Raw genomic sequence first — 19323 nt, forward strand, 5'->3', positions numbered from 1 at the left:
TCAAATCGGACCCAGAAAAAAGATCAAGTTTATTTAGTTAAGCAGACATCACAGGAAGACTAAAAGTCCCTTAACACACCCAAATTTAAGGTCCTAATTCAGTGACTGTCACTATACATCACGGGGGCTGACAGTCTCAAACCTTCTGGGTGCCCTTCTGAGTTGAATTAGCACAGCAACAGAATGAATAATTTTTCTTTTTTGCACCAAAGAAATTATGGCTTGTAAATTACAAATATTATGTATACTGGCAAGTACTTACTTCAGTGAAAGAGAATAGTCATGCTTGCTTGTTTGACTGTTTCGTACAAGGTAGCTACACTCTTTACATAGACGTAACAGGTTTTCTGCATCTGTCCGACTGATTGCTCCATGATACCATCTAGGAAAAAAGAAGATATTAATACACATTTTCCAACTCATACTGCTTTCACTACTTTGTTTTTAAGGTATGAATAATGGTTAATACCACACAGACATCTTTAAGATCTAATGCATTAGATAAAAAGCATGTTGTTTGCCTTATCTGAGGTTAACATTTCCACTTGGCCTCTCAGATGAAAGAAAAAAATCAGATTAGGACAGCATGTGACAGAACTGGTGTACATAGTTTTGTAAGAAATTTGCACCCAGAGCAGCAAGTTATGACCTTTATCTTGCAAGCAGGAGATCCACAATACACATTTACTTGATTTTAGTCCTTCGACATATCAGTATTTCAATTTACATAGAAAAGAATAAAGAACACACAAAAAAAAGCAAACAAAACCATATCAGAAGAATACAGTTTACAGTGAAAAATATCACTTAAAAAAACATTGAGAAAGGAGGAAATTGATAAGAATGTCTGTTTAATCAACATGAAGATTAACAAAGACTTGTTCTAAACTTGGTTATGACAACTTTGAGTGCTTTTAGTAAATCCTTGGAGAATCTGCATAGTAGATGTGGTCCTTGTATGCAGGGAAGAAAGGGAATGGGGAAAGGAGAGATGTGTCCTCTACTAAACTGACCAATGCAAATAAACTTCTCAGTATGTGCTTTTTTGTATTGGCATTCAAAATGCTTTGACCCTTCCCCCAGCCATGTAATGTGCCTGGCCCTGCACAGGGTCAATCACATCTCTGAGGGAGATCTCCCCCTTCGTGCAACTGGAAAATGCACTTTGAAGCACGATATGACACTGCCTAAGCAGGATAATGCATGCCACAGAAATGCTCTTTGCCTGTCATTACCAGGAACTGACTCGCCATGTGCAAAACAGTTTCCTTCCATTTGTTCTAAATTCATTTATCTGCTTAACGTACTTTAAGAGAAACATTCCAACTAGGAGGAAAGTGAATAAAGAGAGAGGCTCTTTTGACAGAAGTCATGCTTTTGACTATCTTGACCCAATGTCAGCTCCGCTGTCAAAGCTAGTGAATGTGCAAAATGAAAGTTGGTGTTCAGAAGAAAAATTCATCCTGTGCCTGGCTACAACTGAAGTCTGTATTAGAGAAAGCTACAAGGAGGGTTTTACTATTGTATATTCAAGACAGACTTGAAAGGGAGACCCTGACAGCTCTATCACATTACAAGTAACACTGACGCACAGATGTAGATGTTTTCAGGCAACATTCCCTCTGTACCTCATCAGTTACTTACTGCTGAAGAGTATTTCTCGACAAGCAATTTAAAGACTAGGTTAAGGACTAGGCAGTCTTCTGAATGTGAAGAAGAATATGAATACTAAGAGTCAATCAGAATATGTATTTGAGAGATGCTAAAAACTATTCCTATTGTTTATAAATCATTCTTATTTGTTTTCTTCCTAAATGGCCAAGTAAAACCAAAAGAAAATATGACCTAGCCCAAATCAGGGAGATAAATGGAGTCTGATATTCAGAGAGAAGTACTTCGTACATTCTTTGGGCCTGGTGATCCCCGGTTGGCAGAGAGGTTCATGGAAAAAGAATGCAGAGTTGGTTCCAGGAAACAAAGCCAGCTTTCAAAACAGTCAGAAGAAAAACAGCAAAGTATGAAGACAACTGATGGGAGAACATCTGATTCAGAAACAATGCCTGGAAGCTGTTCTGGCTACAGCTGAGAGTAAACAGCAGTATCGAGAAGTGTAATTGCTTGTGAATCATATGCTCATGTAAATGGGACATTCGGCTTGCTCCTGTTCCAGCTAACTGAGATAAGCATGGTGCTACAATCAGTTTAAAGTTCCTGGCTAATTTGCAGTTTCAACTGTACCGGGGCTGTTTGCCTTGGGTGTGTCTATTTTTTAAATGTCAACATATAGGTATTTGTTCAGAAAGTTCAAAGATTCAAATGTGAATTATGTGATCGCAGAACTGTGAAATAACAACTTGTAAAACACACCAGTGCAAAAGCATGGGACATGACAGCCTGAAGACAAACATATCTTTTAAGATATCCCAGAAAGCACAGGCACACAATACAAAACTAGAAGCAAAACTGAAACGTAATCACACACTTTCCAAGACTAATTGAAAGCATCCTGATGGTGTTTTACTGATGTTCTTCCTGACATCTCTTGCTTTGCTTATGATCAGATTTCAGATGCTATGGGGTCATAGCTCCACTGCAAACAGGACAGCTGTATCAGTTATGCAGTAGGTGTGATCAGTTATTACAGCTCACAGGATGCACAGCACTACTCCATTTCTGAATTGGTCAGAGCAAAACAGGAAGTCACCAGACCTTGCATACAAAGCAGGGAGGGATTCACTTTCAATAGAACATACAAAACGGCAGAGCACACTTTCCTTTTTTTCACTGTTACGTGGAGGAAGCAGAACAAATTCATTCAATTCCCCTGTGTCCATGAGTTACTCAGTTTATGGTTACAGACTCCTTAATCACAAGCAACTAGGAGTAATTTGACATATTACACATTGGAATTTCTGCCTGTTTGGGAAGGTTCCGACATATTAGAAATTCACCTGTTAATTTGCACGCTACTTTTCATGTAGATCCTCTCTACAAAAAAAGAGATTCCATTCTTATACAGAAAAGATGGCATGGTGCCATGAAGAAATCTCATACTATTAAAAAAATCAAGCATTTTGAACTATTACGAATAATCAAAGGTACAATAAATCCACTCATTAATTTTCTGATCAGTTACTGTTAACTGGACATTCATTTCAGTTTTGATCCTACAAAATGAAGAATTAAAAATAATATTGTGACTACCACTTGAATAATTAGAGGAAACAAAACCAACTCTGCAGTCTCCACCTCTAAGTTGCAGTTACCCTATAACAGATCTACACAACAATCCATTTATGAGTCAAAAGTTAATTAACAGATGCTTAACTTTCCATAGTGGCTTAAATGTATTTTTGGGGGGTTATGGTGGTCTGGAAGTATTCAAGTCTGAGGGCCAAATTTTGCAGTCTAGTGTATAGCCTTTAGTTATTTATCTGTAGTATCAGCAAGTGATTTCACAATATTGGTCACTATTTCCTGTGTTGCACACAAGTCTGCCCTTTGTCAATGAGCAGGTGCCTCAAAGGCTGAGGTTGAGTAGGTGTAACATGATACCACGTGGAAGATAATCTCTTTTTCAAGCTTAAGGTTCCAAATACTGCATGTAAAAATAGTACATCAAAGGAAAAAGAACTTCAGGAAACACCTTCTCTCAGACTCAACTGACAGGGGATTCTCTCCGACCAAGGATTTGAAGTGCAAAAGGATTCAGCACTGATCTTACCAATACCAGTACCATTCAGAGATGAAGTATTCTGACGGAGAACACCCTAACACCCATGTTAAATTACGTCCTCTCTCTCCTTTGAGTATAAATTCTCCACCAAACTTAGAATGACAGTGTCTAGAGTGGGACTGTCTTGAGGATTAAAGACAAGTCCCTGACTTCACTGTGTGAATCTGCTGGATGACTCAGTGCTCACAAGTATCAATGTACCCTCTGTAAATTGTTCCACACAAAGATTTTTCTTTGTTTTTGGCCCCCTTTCTGAGGCTGCACATCCAGTATGATACAGGACAGTGGGTCACTCCACCACACAAGCCAGTCTGTCCAAACACCTCATAGAAGGGTAAAAATGAAGCAGGACAGAAGCCACCCTTGTGGATAAGAGATATGGAATATTCCACAGAATTTCTCCAGAACTCGAGTTTGGAGCTGACAAAGCTGATACTAAATACCATCCTCAGCTTTGACAACACAGGATAGAAATAACACTCTTTTTGTAAAGTTTTGTAACTGGTCTCATCAGGCTCTCACTAGAGCAGTATTACAGTGAAATACAAGGCATGTCTGAGATACTAGAAAGATGATATGCAGCCATAAAGACACAGAATTCATGCAGCTTTAAAGTACATTTTGGATGTATGTGATACATACCGCCTTTCTCTAACGCAAGGTAATCAACATGGTTATAAGTGAAATAACTGCATGTGATTTAGCAGACAAAATTCACTGTTCCTGAGATGAGAGGTTCCTATTTATATTGTCCCCCAAAAAAGTTATTTACAGTTTGTAGAATTAATGAGGATAGTTTTAAGTGTGCAGTAATGCAGGGGATGCAGAGGAAGAAGAGTGGGACAGCAGGATCTAGGACATCTGCTGCTCTTGTAAGTGGGGAGGCAAAGAGCTAGAAAGCAATTGCTGTGCTTACTTACATCTGCTTTTCCAGTGGAACAGTTGGATCTATTCTCTCTCCCAGGATCCCACAAAATTCTGGGCTGCCATGTCTGATGGGTTTAAAGCCTCTTCCAGGTGCTCTTAAATGCCTGCGCTGGTCATTTGAGGGAGAAGGAGATGCTTGCCGTTTCTCACTTCCATTAAATTGGGCTGCAAGATACACAATAATTACCTCTCTAGGCAAGGTTAATAAGGACCAACATAGCTGTAGCATTTAGAGAAGCTTCATACTTCCCAGGGAGAATAAACATGCATCCACCAACATTAAGATACAGTGGTTTACCTACCAAGTTAGATGCATCGTCTAAAGTGTTTCTAACTATGCAAAACACAGCCCTAAAACTCTTGCCTTTCCATTGACAAAATCCATACCCTTCCAAATCCTGTTAAAATAACCCATGCTTATATTAACAATTGGTGTTTTCTTCTGGAAGAGATGATGCTGTTGAACTACCCCTTGCAGTAATGAAGATAGGCTGTGGTGGTTTTAGTCAGGTGGGCAGCTGAGCTCCACCAAAACTGCTCTTTCATTCCCCTACCTCAAAGAAAAAGGGGGAGAAAATATGATACAAAGAGCTCAAGGGTTGAGATAATGACAGGTAAATCACTCAAGAATTACTGTGATGAGCAAAACAGAGTCAGAGAAGGGAAATTAGTAACATTATTTCCTTTTACTAACAAGCTAAAGAAGTGAGAAACAAAGGAAAGAAATTTAAAACACCTTCCCCCCATCCACACTCTTCTGCCTTCTCTCTCTGAGTGGTGCAGGGGAACGGGGGAATGGGGGCTGTGGTCAGTCTGTAGCACTTCGTCTCCACCACTCCTTCTCGGTCCCTCTCTGCCCCTGCTCCACGTGGGCTCCTCTCCACGGGCTGCAGCTCCGGCCCGGGGCCTGCTCCTGCGGGGGCTCTCCATGGGCCGCAGCCTCCTCCAGGCCACATCCACCTGCTCCACCGGGGGCTCCTCCACCCATGTGGGGGCTGCAGCGTGGAGATCTGCTCCATGTGGGACCCATGGGCTGCAGGGGGACAGCCTGCTCCACCAGGGGCCTCTCCCTGCACAGCCCGCAGGGGAACTGCTGCTGCCTGCCTGCAGCACCTCCTGCCCTCCTGCGGCACTCCCCTGGGGGCTGCAGGGCTGCTTCTCTCACGCTTTCACAATTCTCTCTCCCAGCTGCTCTAGCACAGCAGTCTTTTCCCTTCCCTCAGTCTGCTCTCCCAGAAGCCCAACCACCATTTCTCCCTGGCTCAGCTCTGGCCAGCAGCAAGTCCCTTTTGGAGCCATCTGGAGCTGGCTCTGCTCTGACATGGGGCAGCTGCTGGGCTCTGCTCACAGAGGCCACCCCTACAGCCTGCCGCCACCAAAGCCTTGCCACATAAACCCACAACACAAGCTTTCAGTCACCTTCTACAATGAAGCCAACAAGCAAGTGAGAACATTGCGAACCCAGCTTGCCTCAGCTTACATGGATCATCTGAACAGCAATCTCAGTGTACTTCCAGACAGGTAACACCCATCTACCCACATCAGAAATGCTGGCAAACAGTGATCAATTAAAAATGTTTCTACTTATATAACGCAACCACAAGGCTTTTGTCTTGAAAGGCTAGAGTACAAAGTGATGAAAAGGGCAAAGCACACTTTTAAAGTTTTCTCTCACAAACTCTGTGATGCCAAGGAAAGCGATATGGCTTGTTAACAAAGCACATACTAACGAGGTCTGCATCCTCATTCCTATAAAAACCACACTTACAGACTCTACGTATCTATAACTTCAAAGAATTAAAGAATTGAATCCTGACAGAAGCAGTGAAAGGAGCTATCCACACCATCTTCCATATTCACTCACTGCCCTCTGAGGTTTGCTTCTTCATCGCGGAGCAACAAACACCCCCAGCTGTGGATGGATTATTGCTGCTAAGGTCATCTAGCGGGGAACAGGCTGAACAAACCTCCCTGTATCAGGAAGCTCAGTAAGCAAATATCACAGTGCACACACATAGCAGTCAGCTCCTGTATGAATTTGAACAGCAGCATTACAGAAAAATGTTGCAAAAACAATTACAGGGAATCCCTACTAAAGCAGGTAGATCACATGCATTCAAACCTCGACTTGTAACAACACAGCCAGTTAGGCATGTGACTGGCAGTGCTTACTGCTTTAAAGCAACTGTACAACAGGAAGGAGCTGTAATCTTCAAAAAGATTATGCATACAGAATAGAGATGTGTCGGACAAGGAAAATATTCTACAGCACTTTGTTTTGGCTGTTTTTACAATCTCTCCTCATGACTTAGAACACTTCCAAATTGCTCCTCTTCTCAGAGGCAAAGTAGGCAGGCAGCAATTATTACCAAAATTGGGCAAATGTATTAAATCACATTCTGAAGTATACATGGCAGAAGTATGGTTACATTTTAAAATGCAAATTCATATTGAGCTTTCATTATCCAGTAATGAGGTTGATTAGCATAACAAGGAGAAACATTGCATGTGTGTACTTGCAAGTGACACATATGAACAGCATAGTGGTTTCAACTGTAGGAAAAACACCTGGATACTGTAATTTGGGAACTCTGAATACTTGTGAAGTTAATGTTGTCTGCTACTGACTGAGCAACATCTTTCAGACACCAAAAAAAAACATTTCACAAAACAAATGTGAAACTCAGTTCTTACAGTAAACAGTGATATCTTTATGACATGGTGAGGGTTGGAAATAGGAGCTGTTCTACAAAAATAGCACAAAGTTACATTTCAAATGCTTTTGCATGTTTTGTTTGTCTGAAAAGCTGAGACACGTCTCTTGGCTCCTGCCCTATTTCTTTTTTTTGTGAACTAAATTGGCAGGAAGAAGCAGCCTGAAAGGGATATCCAGGCAGACAAAACTGGCAAGTATGCTATCTAGTCAGGCACTGGCCCATGTGATGCTGTTATAAGGATGGATTTTTAGGGTACTATAAATCCGCTCTTGACCAAAGATGTAGTACATACAGTGAAGGTTCAGAAGTTCAGCTCCATGTAGTTGAGAGTGGAAAGTTTCTTATTGCCATGGTATTTCTGTTTATGCTGCTGTTTCTGTTTTGGAACCGACTGCATCCCTGACTCTTCCTCGTTCTCCTCTCGTGCCCTGTAGCTGGTGGCTTTCCCCACTGGGGTGGCATGCCAGAACGACCCTGCTTCCCTAGTCCCTAGTGCCCTGGGCACCATCCTTCTGTACATCAGCAGCTGCACACAGCATAGGTGGCCAAGTCCAGAACCTGGAGATCCTCCCTCAAGGGCTCTGTGAGCAACACTGAGTAGTAAAAGCTACTAGCGGATGGCCCTCTTTGTACTAGAGGAGCACTGATTTTCTTAAGTGATAACTGAAATTGGTTGTGCAGATTTCACATGCATTTCCTTTACCCAAAGGTTTGCTATGCCCACCAGGAAATGCCTGCTCTCTCTCACACCCCAAGCAGGAGCCAGGGTCAGCTTGAAGTTCCCAAACGGACTCTCTTTTTTGCTATCTCCTTTTCCAGACAGACTTATGTACCAGAAAGTTACCTTGTTCCTGTTATTTTGCCAAACTCAGCTCCTCTGGGCAAACTGGTTTGCCCAGCTCAGCAGGAGGTCTAGCAAGACCTGCCCACATCTCATAAAAACCTTCAAAAATGCATTTCAGCTTCAGCCATTATTTCCTTCCTGCTTTCTTCTTTGTACAGCCTCCAACGAAACAAAGCCAAACCTGTTTGTGAAACAACTCAAAACTTCAGACAGGCAAGATGCTGCACTCCAATACAAAGAAACACATCTTTCAGCACTGCAATGAACAGCTGAAGTCCCTGAGGAAGGCTATACATAGCCTGCTCCGCAAGCATCTGCACGACACCAGAACCAGCCAGCGCTTGGGAGCTGCAGCAAACACATGCTCTCCCTCAGACCGAGCAGACTTCAGTTTGTGCACCCTTTTGGTCTGGCACATCTCGGACTCCAGGCTGGAGACAGACAGCTTCTATCCATACTTCACCAATAAATCTTGAAACCATGGCAGAGGTACAAAAGTTTTCCTTAAAAGACTTGCATGAGTATTGACTCCATGATAATTCTACAGTTTCTTGCCATTTTGGCTTGTTTCCTAAGTCTATCACCTAACAAATCAAAAACGTTTGCTGCATAAAGCTCATTGTGTCTGCACTTCACATCACAGATGCATACTGTTCCCTGTGGATGAACCTCTAAAATAGGAAAGTTTTAGCAGGAGGTGGCTTCAGTTGTGAACCTGTAATTTCTAATAACACTTAGACAATGTTGTGATCTTCAGAGAAATCCACCTCACTCAAGAAGCGAGCAAAACCCACACAGCTTAACTAGCTACATTACAGAACCACAGTACACATGAAAGTCAGGAAAGCACTTCATATATCTCAGCAGAGGGTCAGTACTTCTCCACTGCAAACATGTCATTGTTTCCAACTTCGGAGTTGAATCTCTTCTTCCCTTATTTTAAATATTTATAATTCCAAGCAAGTAAAAGTATAGGAGAGAACCGGTTAGACAGCAGCTTGAATCTATGCTTGCAGCCAGTCCTGATGCGTTGCTTTGTAGCAAATAACCAGGTACCTAAGACATACTCAGTTGTAATGAATGACACACCCCATCGCAGAAATCTAATTCATCTAAAAATGTTTACTCTCTCAGCACTGTAAAACAGAACTTTGCATGCTGATGTGAGCCCATAAGGAATTCAACCATATCATAATGCTTTTTAATTAAATTTCCTTTTAGTCTGTTAATTTTGTAAAGCAATGTGTGCTTTCATAAAAGTTAACTACGTAATGCCTTAGAAGAATATTTACACACAGGCCAATCATAAAATCTAATATTGGGTAGATGGTGTCTCGTTAATCTACACTCAAATATATCGTAATTAAAGACTACCTGATGAAGAAAAAAATTGACAAAGCTAAGATTATTTTTTTTAATCAACACTCTAGACTATTTCAGCATTTACCCACTAAAGATCAAAAAGTTGAGCGTGAAGATGATTAGAGCACTCAAAGACTTCACAACCGCCAAGTGGTGCACAAGAAGGAATGCGGTAGGAACCAATACATTTATTCTCTGGATTTAATTTAAACTCAGCCTTTCCATTTGATATGCACAATGCATGAAGAGTAAGATCTGAGATTTCCATATGCACACACATGACTCTTGGGACAATAACTTTTGAAGCCAGTAACCTCACCTCTGTGGCTGCTGTATTACTACTAATTGAGAAATCTGCAAAGTATGATCTCACCGCAGACAGATGTGCCCTGGTTCCACAGAGTTGTACTGTAAATATTTAGCTTGTATCTCAGCATTGCTAAACAATGAAGTTTCTGTTTTAGGTATTTTGCATACTTTGAAAGAAAAATGACCTCTGGGTAGCACACAGTTACCATCCTTGTGTGGGAAGCTCACAGCAACTCTGACATTATTCTTAGCCTTTGGAATATTGTCAAAACTAGTACGTAAAGAAAAACTCAACAAGGTAAAAACTCTGTGCTAGGCTACAACACAGAAAGGAGATGCAGAGAAATAAATAGCCCTAAAGAATTCCTCCTTTAAAGATTTCAGGGTCACATTCAAACATGCGTTCCTTCCCAATATTTTATGCAGTCCAAGAGCTTTATTTACCCTTGTCTTCAAATAAAATATTCTTTGCTCAAAAATAGCTCTCTTCCCAAATTGTTCAAGAACACAGGCAGGAAGGGCAGACCATGCATCCAGCCAAACAGTGAAGAGAATGGAGAAAAATATCTGGAGGGCTCTCAGGTAATGCAGCCAGCCAGAATTAACTGTGTTGTTGCTGTTAAAGAGCTTCTACAAGGAAATCTGTAGTCACTACAGGCATCCCCATGGCACTAGCCAAGAGGGCTAAGAAGGATGGGGATAAAGAAAATGAATCACAGCAATTTCCTTCCCTGTGGGCAGAAATGTACACACAGGTACTAGGAAAGGGTGATAGGGAGCTGGTGTCTGAAGGTAGGAGCTGAGAAATCCCAAGGAGATGTAAGAAGGTGACACGATAGGACAAGGTGTTAGATAGGAAAAGGACAAATGAGAGACTAGGCATAGATGCAGATTGGTGGGAGAAAAGGAAGGAAAAGCACATAAAGATGATACCAGAAGCAAAATAAGAAAGAAAGGCAAGGTGCAAACATGGCAGCAAATGGCAGAGGGCCAGAAACCCTCTGGAATGGAGAACAGAGAAACTCACTGGAAGACAACACAGAGCAGCTGAAGACCTACTGCAAACTCACTGCTGGTGTCACTCTGCAGCCCCTACTGTGGGCAGCTTGTGGATCCTTCCAGGCAGCAGACACCCTACCTCTAACAGGCTTACTAGGGACCGTGCTGCCGTGTAGCAAGGCTCATCAGCTGTGAGACTGAGGTTGCACATTTGCTTTAGGCACAGACAACATTACTGCCATCACAGGGACACACAAAAAGACTCAGCTGAGCTGTGACAGTGGTACCTGGAGCAGAAAAGGAGTCCCAGAGCCTAAACCCAAAGCAGAAGGTTTTAAACACAGGCGACAGGCTGACTTTCAGCATCTGCAAAAGCATCATAGTGGCACTGGACATTTAGTGATACGTGCCTCCTTTGAGTATGGCCCAATTGACTAGCCTATCTTGACACACAGTCGATATCCCAAGCCGTGGCCAGGATCTCCCAGCCAGACAGTCTCCCAGCACAATTCTTGCCAGCATTTTAACTGGCTCAGCAAAGGGGATGAGTCAGCTCAGGCAAGCCCGAACTGAAGCCTGCTTCCAACGTGGCAGGGCTCAGCAGCAGAGCTGTATATCCTACTGGAAGCCACATAAACAGGTTAGGCTTTTGTGCTGGAGTTCGTGCTCTTTGGGGAGAGACATTATACCTGCACAGCGTGCAACAGAACTGGATGGTGGCTTAGATCCAGGCTCCAAAGAACCATTAGCATATACTTAATGGCAATTGACTGAGTCTGGAATCCTATAAAGATTATTAACATCTAACATGCCAAAGCAAACCATGCTGCTACAAAGCAGAAACCAAATTTCCCTAGTTCTCTTCTATAGGAGCCCAAAAAGAAGACAGGGGATGTTGAGCAGAAGGTTTCTTTTTAAGGCAGCTGCTTCAGGTTCATCCAGGTCTCTTGCTCCCAGCCACATTCTCAGGATGGATAATGCAGACATCAGCTTAGGTTGGAAGCAAACATAAAATGAATTGCAACACAAAGACAAATGAACGAATGAAGCTGAGGGGTAGAAATCTCTCTTACAACAAGTCCACACTGCTGTACTACACTGTGCTACAAGAGAAACACATTCATGTCACCCACATCCACCTACCTATTAGGTGATCAAGCCAGGAACACCCAAGAAGGGCAGTGTCACAACAGACTGTTTACAAAACAGTATCCCTGTCGAACTGTGGAGAGAACGCACTCCCAATTTTCCTGTGTGGCAATATCATGGCACGCAGAACTGCCAAATTGCAGAATAATTCAAGCAGAAAGGGATCTTAGGAAGTGTCTAGTCCAACCTTGCCAAGGCAGGGTCTGCTACATGATCAGATAAGATTGCTCAGAGATGTATCCAGTCATCCCTTTTCTTGGGATGAAAACATCTAAAAAGATGAAGACTGCAAAATATCCCTTGGCTGTCCTCACAGAGGGGAAAAAAAACTTCCCTGTATCACATCAGAACTTGGCCTGATACAACTTATGCCTGTTGTCTCTCACCTTCTGATCACACACCAGCTCATCTGTGAAAAGCCTAGCTCTATCATCTGGAAGACCTCCTCAGAGGCGCTGAAAAGCTGCTATTAGATCCCTCCAAAGCTTTCTCTTCTGCAGGCCAAGCAAGCTCAGTCAGGTCTGTCAGCATCTCCTCATGTGCTGGATTTTCCTGTCAATTTGGTGCCTGTCTGCTGAAATCAACATTTATTAGCATCCTTCTGGCATCAGAATACTGGACACAACACTGGACACAACATTCCATGTTTTTTCCCAAAAATGTAAAGGGAAACTTTTCTTGACCTACTGGCTATTCTCCTTTTTACAAAGGCCAGGATGCTGCTGTCCTTCATCACTACCAGGGAGCACTGCCAGCCACGTTCACTCCGCTTTCCCTCAGGACTCCTAGGCCCTTTCCACTGAAGCTGTAACCTGCCAGCCTCGGTCTATCTCATCACAAGGAGTTAGTCTGCTCCAGGTGCAGGTCTTTGAATTTGTCCTGGATGGATTTCACAAGCTCATTGCCAGCCCTTTTCTCCAGCCTGTCCCATACGCTCTGCACGGCAGCTCTTCACCCCTCCACTTGACATCGTTCCAAACCTGATGACGTGCATTCCCTCTCCTCCTCCAGATTATACTGATAAAGATGTTGAACAGGAAGGGTTCCAGAACTGGTCCCATGTGGAATCACACCTGTAAACTGATTCCAGGAAGAGCGTGAATCACTAAGCGCTACCCTTTGAGTTCAGTGATCCTGGCATTTTTTCCACTCATCTAGCAGTCCGCCCATCTAAGCTACAGCATTTCAAACCACAAAACAAGGATGCCACAGCACAACACGTTGAAGGCTGAACTCAATGCAGATGACACCTACCGCTCTCCTTCCATCAAGGGATCAAGTAGTTTCAATACAGAAATCAAACAGGCTTGTCAAGCAGGATTTACCCACGGTAAATCCACACTGACCGCTCCTAAACATTGCTCTCAGTACTCTTCCATGATTCCTGAGCCACATATCTTGTCTTTTCTCACACCCACAGTCCTCACCACATACAGCTCTTCCTCCCAAGCCTTCTTGGGAAGCCAAGCTGACCCCTAAAAAGGCAGGGGAACAACCCTGCTCCTAGACAGCTTTTAACAGGAACATATAATTGAGGGGGAAATCATAAGGCATGTATGACTAGCATCCCATAGGAGCTTCCTGGAACATGGTCAAACCATGACTTGGCCAGGCTTTGCTGTAAACACTGAAGCTCTACCAATAAAAGAAGCCCTTGGCCTCTAGAATCACCTCATCAGTGAACGAAGCCCCCTAGCCATTTCTGAGAAGCAGCATCAGGGACTAAGAAGAAGAAAATAACCAACACCAAGCACAGATATTTACAGAGAGAGCTAGTAGTTTTGTGTGAGGTCTCCCTGACTGACAAGTTCTTATGTGGGAGAAACTCAGCCATACAAAAGTATCGATCTGAAAACAAGTTCTACACATCCACAGGAATGCTCACGATTGGAATGAAAATGACAAGTGACAAACACCAAGAAACATCACTGAGGAGAAGCGTGTTACCGCATGCTGCTTTTCATCCTGCCCCTTTAAGAAGTGGCCCATAAGTTAAGGACCTTGCAAAGCATCACTCTCATCATAGATCCACTCAACAATAAACACTATCTGCATCATACTCATTAAAATAGGGGTGAGATTAAGGGGTGATAGAAACAGGGGGTTTAGTAACATGAACCAAGCGCTGAGATGGTTGACAACAGCTCACCTGAAGCAGCAAATCAGTAAGTGCAACGTTCCACATTTCTGCAGCAGGTAAGGACTTGAGACTACCCACAAACGTTTTTGACAGATTTCTCCCCAGCCCCCATTGTCCCCACCCCTCACCCTTCAGAAGTGCAGAAACACTTGACTTCTCCGAAAGGCAGACATATACGCTGTGAAAGAGAGAATTTTCTGGTCAGAATCTAGGATTCCTACCTGCCAGAGCTGGGATGGTGACTTTATTCCACTCCCATGGCTGATCATACTCATCTGCAGGCCTGTCATCATCCTGTGGCAATTTGCTTTCTCGTAAACGTTGACTCACCACACTTTCAGAATCAGATTCCACACCACTGCCTTCTGGTTCATAGGGCGTGTCATAGAGCTGCATGTTTTTCTGATGGGACTTCGTGCCTTCCTGCTTCTGAAACTCTGTTATCAAGAAAGAAAATTGCATCAGTATCACTACCAAATATGCCTTATCACAGTTAATAATTTTAGAGCATTCAAGTTCCATGCACTACTTAATTTCTGCGTAACTGCACAGCTGGCAAGCTGCTACAAGAGTTCTAAATTCTACTTCTGCATTTGGTTGACTGTCTGCAAGCAGAAGTTTGCTCTAGCTAACAACCATGGCAGAGTCTCATGCCTCCATCAGTACACCCTGGGCAAAGAAAGAGCCAGATTAGAGAAAACACACAATAATTATCAGCCTTGTAAAGCACTCTTACAGTCAACTGTGCAAAAATCCCCAAGAATGCTGAAATTTGTGTATGCAGTTAGGTCTTCTAGAGATCATTCAGAAATACAACTCAGATTCAAATACCAACAAAAATTAATTTCAGAGTGTAATTACAAAAGCTGATTAAAAGTTACCTGAGTTACCTCTAGAGAATGCACAACACCAGCAGAAAATGAGATGGGACAACAGTGAGAACACTAAATGGAAGCAGCGCTGAATGGACCTTATCTCACCTTGTATTAAGGAACACATATTCCTTTAAATTAACACAGACTTTGTCAAAAAGTAATCAGGTTGAAGCTCAACAGAAGGGAACAGAGCATTGCCATTCTGGTTTCTCTATTCCCTGGATTTTACAAAGCCTTGACTAGATAAAGCTATGGTCACTCCATCTACGTCTGGGGGCATAGCAGAAGACCTCCAGAAGGCCTTCTCCTTGGCCAGAAGGCCTTGGGATTCTGCGAGCTGTTACCTGTGAACCCTGTGTAGAAACAACATAGAAGGTTGGTAAGCTTCAGTGACGAATTTAATTACTTCCAACATGCCAGTTTATTCACATTTTGTCTATGAAAAAAAGTCTTAGAAGTCTTCAGGCGTGTCATTATGCTAAACCATTATCGAGAGTTTTATACGAGCAAGTCAAGACACTTGTGAAGTGTATAAGAGGTGGAAGCAGGGTTGGATGACCCAGGATGAATACAGAGACAGCATCTGATTGCACAAGATCCCAAGTGGCCTTTGGCTTTCCTGTCTGGTGAGGTCAGGAAGAAACTACATCAGTGGCAAAGGGAAGGTTAGGAATAATATGGGTCCATGGCTAAGTGTGTCAGGGTCCCTGCCCTGGTGACACAAGATAAAGAAACAGCAGAGATACTCAATGGCTTCTTCTCCTCAGTCTTCAGTAATAAGATCAGCTCCAGGAACCCCAGACCCTGAGAACAGATAGAAAGTCTGGACCAAGGGAGACTTAGCCTTGGTGGAAGAGGATCAGAATCCGGGCCTAAGGGAAGATTTAAACAAACTGGACATACACAGTAGAGATACAGTGCATCTCTACTCAGCACTGGTGAGGCCACACCTGTGTCCAGTTCTGGGCTCCCCAGTGAATGAGAGACATGGACACACTACAGAGAGTCCAATGTGAGGCCACAATGATGATGAAGGAGCTGGAGCACCTCTCCAATGAGAAAAAGCTAAGAGAGTTGGGACTGTTCAGCCTGGAGAAGAGGAATCATAGAAGGGGTCTTATCAGTGTAAAGGAATACCTGTTGTCTGAGAGTGAAGATGGAGCCAAACTCTTCTTGGTAGTGCTCAGTGACAGGACAAGAGGCAGCAGGCAGAAATAAAAATACATGAAATTTCATATCAATGTAACCTTTTTCTTTCCTTTTTTTTTTTTTTTTTTTTTTCTTTAAACTCTGATAGCAGTCAAACACTGAAACGGGTGGCCTAGAGAGGCTGTGGAGTTTCCATTAATGGTGATATTAGACACCTGACTAGACATATTCACAGGCAACCTGTTCTAGCTGACTCTGCTTGAACAGAAAAAAAGAACCTGAGCAAAAAAAAACCCCAACCAACAAACAAGCATACAACAAAACACCTACAAATGATGCAAAGACTTAGAACAGCTATCCCCATCAGTGTATTAATCAAAAGGTCATTCACCAATTCCTTTATCAGCAAGAACAGCGTATCAGGGCAATTGTTCCAAACTATTTCAAAAGTACAGTGAAAGATCTACACGAAGTCAATGGCCTTCTTGCTTGGAAAAAAAAAATAAATTAATGCATTACAAGTAAATCTGATGAAACCTACACTAAAGCCAATGATCTAAATACAAGAAGGCAGGTCAGGATGATTCCTAGTTACAAATGATAACCACATCACCACCTTCAAATACAAGGAAAACCTGGGAAAGAGTACCTTAAAGGGTAAGTTATTTGAAAAGACGTGTGCTTTTGACCTGCCAGAAATAAAACAGTCCTTGTTTCAACTACTTTTCTAAGATAATTTTGCTCAATGACATCATGCTGCACTAAGAAAAACTTTCACATTAAGAAAAACACACTGCTGATACTCTCTTGAAATCTCCTGGACATATGCACTGCATTGCTTCTAAGCCACAAATGTGGCCTGCGCCTGTCTCTCTTTCTGTACTGTGAAGCCAGACAGTTTTATACCAAGAAGAGCACACTACTGAGGAACAAAGGCATGATTCCACCAAATCAGAGATTTTATATTGATTTTGGAGTGCTAAACACAGTTTATCCACTGGCTTCTGGTGTGTAAGATTATTTTAATACAGGAGCCTATGCTCAACATTTTTCTTTTACCCACAGAAGTAGAACATCAGTCTGCACAGAAAAGATGACCTCCTAATAGAAGGTTGTAACCTACTATTTCATGCCTTGTGGTCAGGGACTACAATTAAAAAACGTCAAATGTTTGATTCTAAAGAAGAAAACTGTCTCTAGAAAAGACCATAACTTCAGGAAATTGAAGAAGTGGAAGAGAGAGTATACATACACACAGATACACAGGCTGACTGACATACATGGTCTTTTTACAGCTTCCTGTAAATTTGCTTGCAAGTCCATCTTTTATGTAATACATTGGAAGCACATTCGTGCAGAACAGTAAAATTTCTGAAGTTAAATATAAAACAGCTGCTTTCAACAGCAGGCAGCAAAGTTGATACTGTACCACAAACAATATTAGACACTGATAGCTCAGTGCAGACTTGAATATTTAAGAATAAAGTTTCCATGCAACCTCTAACAACGACAGCTCTGAGTACTAAAACAGTCACTGGACTGACCAGGGAGTCCAAAACTGTATTATTTGTACTTTATTTGAAGGCTGACTTTGGGCACGTAAAAGGTCAAGCATATTTTTCCACTGTGAAAACAGCAATGGCAACGAAAAGTACATGAAGAACACAGTGTGGAAGACTTGTATCTGTTATATATAACAGTTCTCAGTTATATATAACAGTTCTCAGTTATATATGCTATATGTAACTGTTCTCAGTTCACATTTTAGTACTTTGAATTCCTGATTTATTAATTCTATCTTTTTATCCTCTTACTGCTGATATTTGGAGTGCTTTTTATGGAATTATGCTCATTGGTTAATTAGGTTGTAGAAAAAGAAGCAACTGAAATTTTGAAAGAGCCAATTTCGCTAGCGGGCTGGAAGACACTCACAAGTAATTCTTATTCTCTCGGATTAGCATTATATAACAGAATCAGGCCCCAGGAGCCTGGACACCTTTATAAAACATAGAACCTGACCAGCAAGGTCCAGAAATTGAGACATCTGGAGGACAAGTTCCTGTGATGGATGATGGCTGAACTTCACGTTTTTCTTCCCAGATGGTGAGCAATTCTGACAAAAATGCACGTACAGAAACCTCGAGCACCACTTGACACACAGATAACCTCACGGCAATCTTTCCAGCTGTAAACTTTTTAATAGTCTTAAGTAACCCACCAGCATTACTCACTGGTGCACTGTATTCCTGAGGCGAGCTTGGAGAGAATTGGGGGATATGTTATCAAGAAAACAGCTATGCAGAAAAGCAAAAGAAATTCTGAAGGCAGTGCTACTTGCTTACAGAAACTGTAAAACAAAACGCAGGAGGTCTCCTGCAACAGCTGTGTAAGAAGAATTGACATGAAGCACTTGTGAGAAAATTGTTGTTTTCTTGTCTGGTGAGAGGCAGCGAGCTAAAGACTCCGTTGGGCAGGTCTGTAAGTGATGGCAGTAGAACCAGAGGTTCCTGCATCACGGCAGAAACACATCTTGCCTGCCTGCAGCCGATATGCCAAAAGGGAGCCTCCTGTTCAGGCAGATGTGGTAATTCCCCTAGAGCCCTTTAGAGACATGTTATGAGGACAGAAGAAGCACTGGCAACCAGAACTCTGGGCTTTGGATAAGTCCTCATGTTGGCTAATCCTGGTTCTAGCCTGCAAGAGACAAAGCAGGAAATCGGATGAATCCCCTGATTTTTCCAACCCTGCTCTTCTACAGGAAAAGCTTTTCAACATTTTACACACAAGGATTTTGCAGCATCTGTGACAACATAAGGCACACGAGCTTCCTTAACACTCTGACAGCAAACAGTAATGCCTTCATGCCCCACTGAGAGACTTATAGCGTAATTAGACTGTCCTAACAGACCCGCAGCTGTTTTCTCTACCACCAAAATCTTATTCTAGTGAGCCAGATCAGACTATGAATGTAACACACTGGAAATGGTATTGCAATCATGCCATACCAGCTTCTGAAAAGCCAGCACTGACACTTTGCAAACCAAGTGCAAGGGCTCTGAACAATCTTTGTCCTTGACAGGACTGGGAGCAGGACAGGTGACAGAAAGCTGTTGCTG

At 42.5% G+C, this 19323-nt stretch overlaps 1 protein-coding gene across 1 annotated transcript in view; it reads right to left on the reverse strand.

The window, feature by feature from the left end:
* Positions 1-19323, reverse strand: part of SHB (SH2 domain containing adaptor protein B) — a 75490-nt gene that overhangs the window by 19401 nt on the left and 36766 nt on the right. The window contains 3 exon segments of the mRNA XM_084504179.1: positions 263-382; positions 4657-4828; positions 14405-14620. Of these exon segments, the coding sequence (XP_084360305.1) occupies positions 263-382; positions 4657-4828; positions 14405-14620 (508 nt within the window).

The sequence above is a fragment of the Aythya ferina genome, assembly GCF_964211825.1.
Source record: "Aythya ferina genome assembly, chromosome: Z".
NCBI lineage: Eukaryota > Metazoa > Chordata > Aves > Anseriformes > Anatidae > Aythya > Aythya ferina.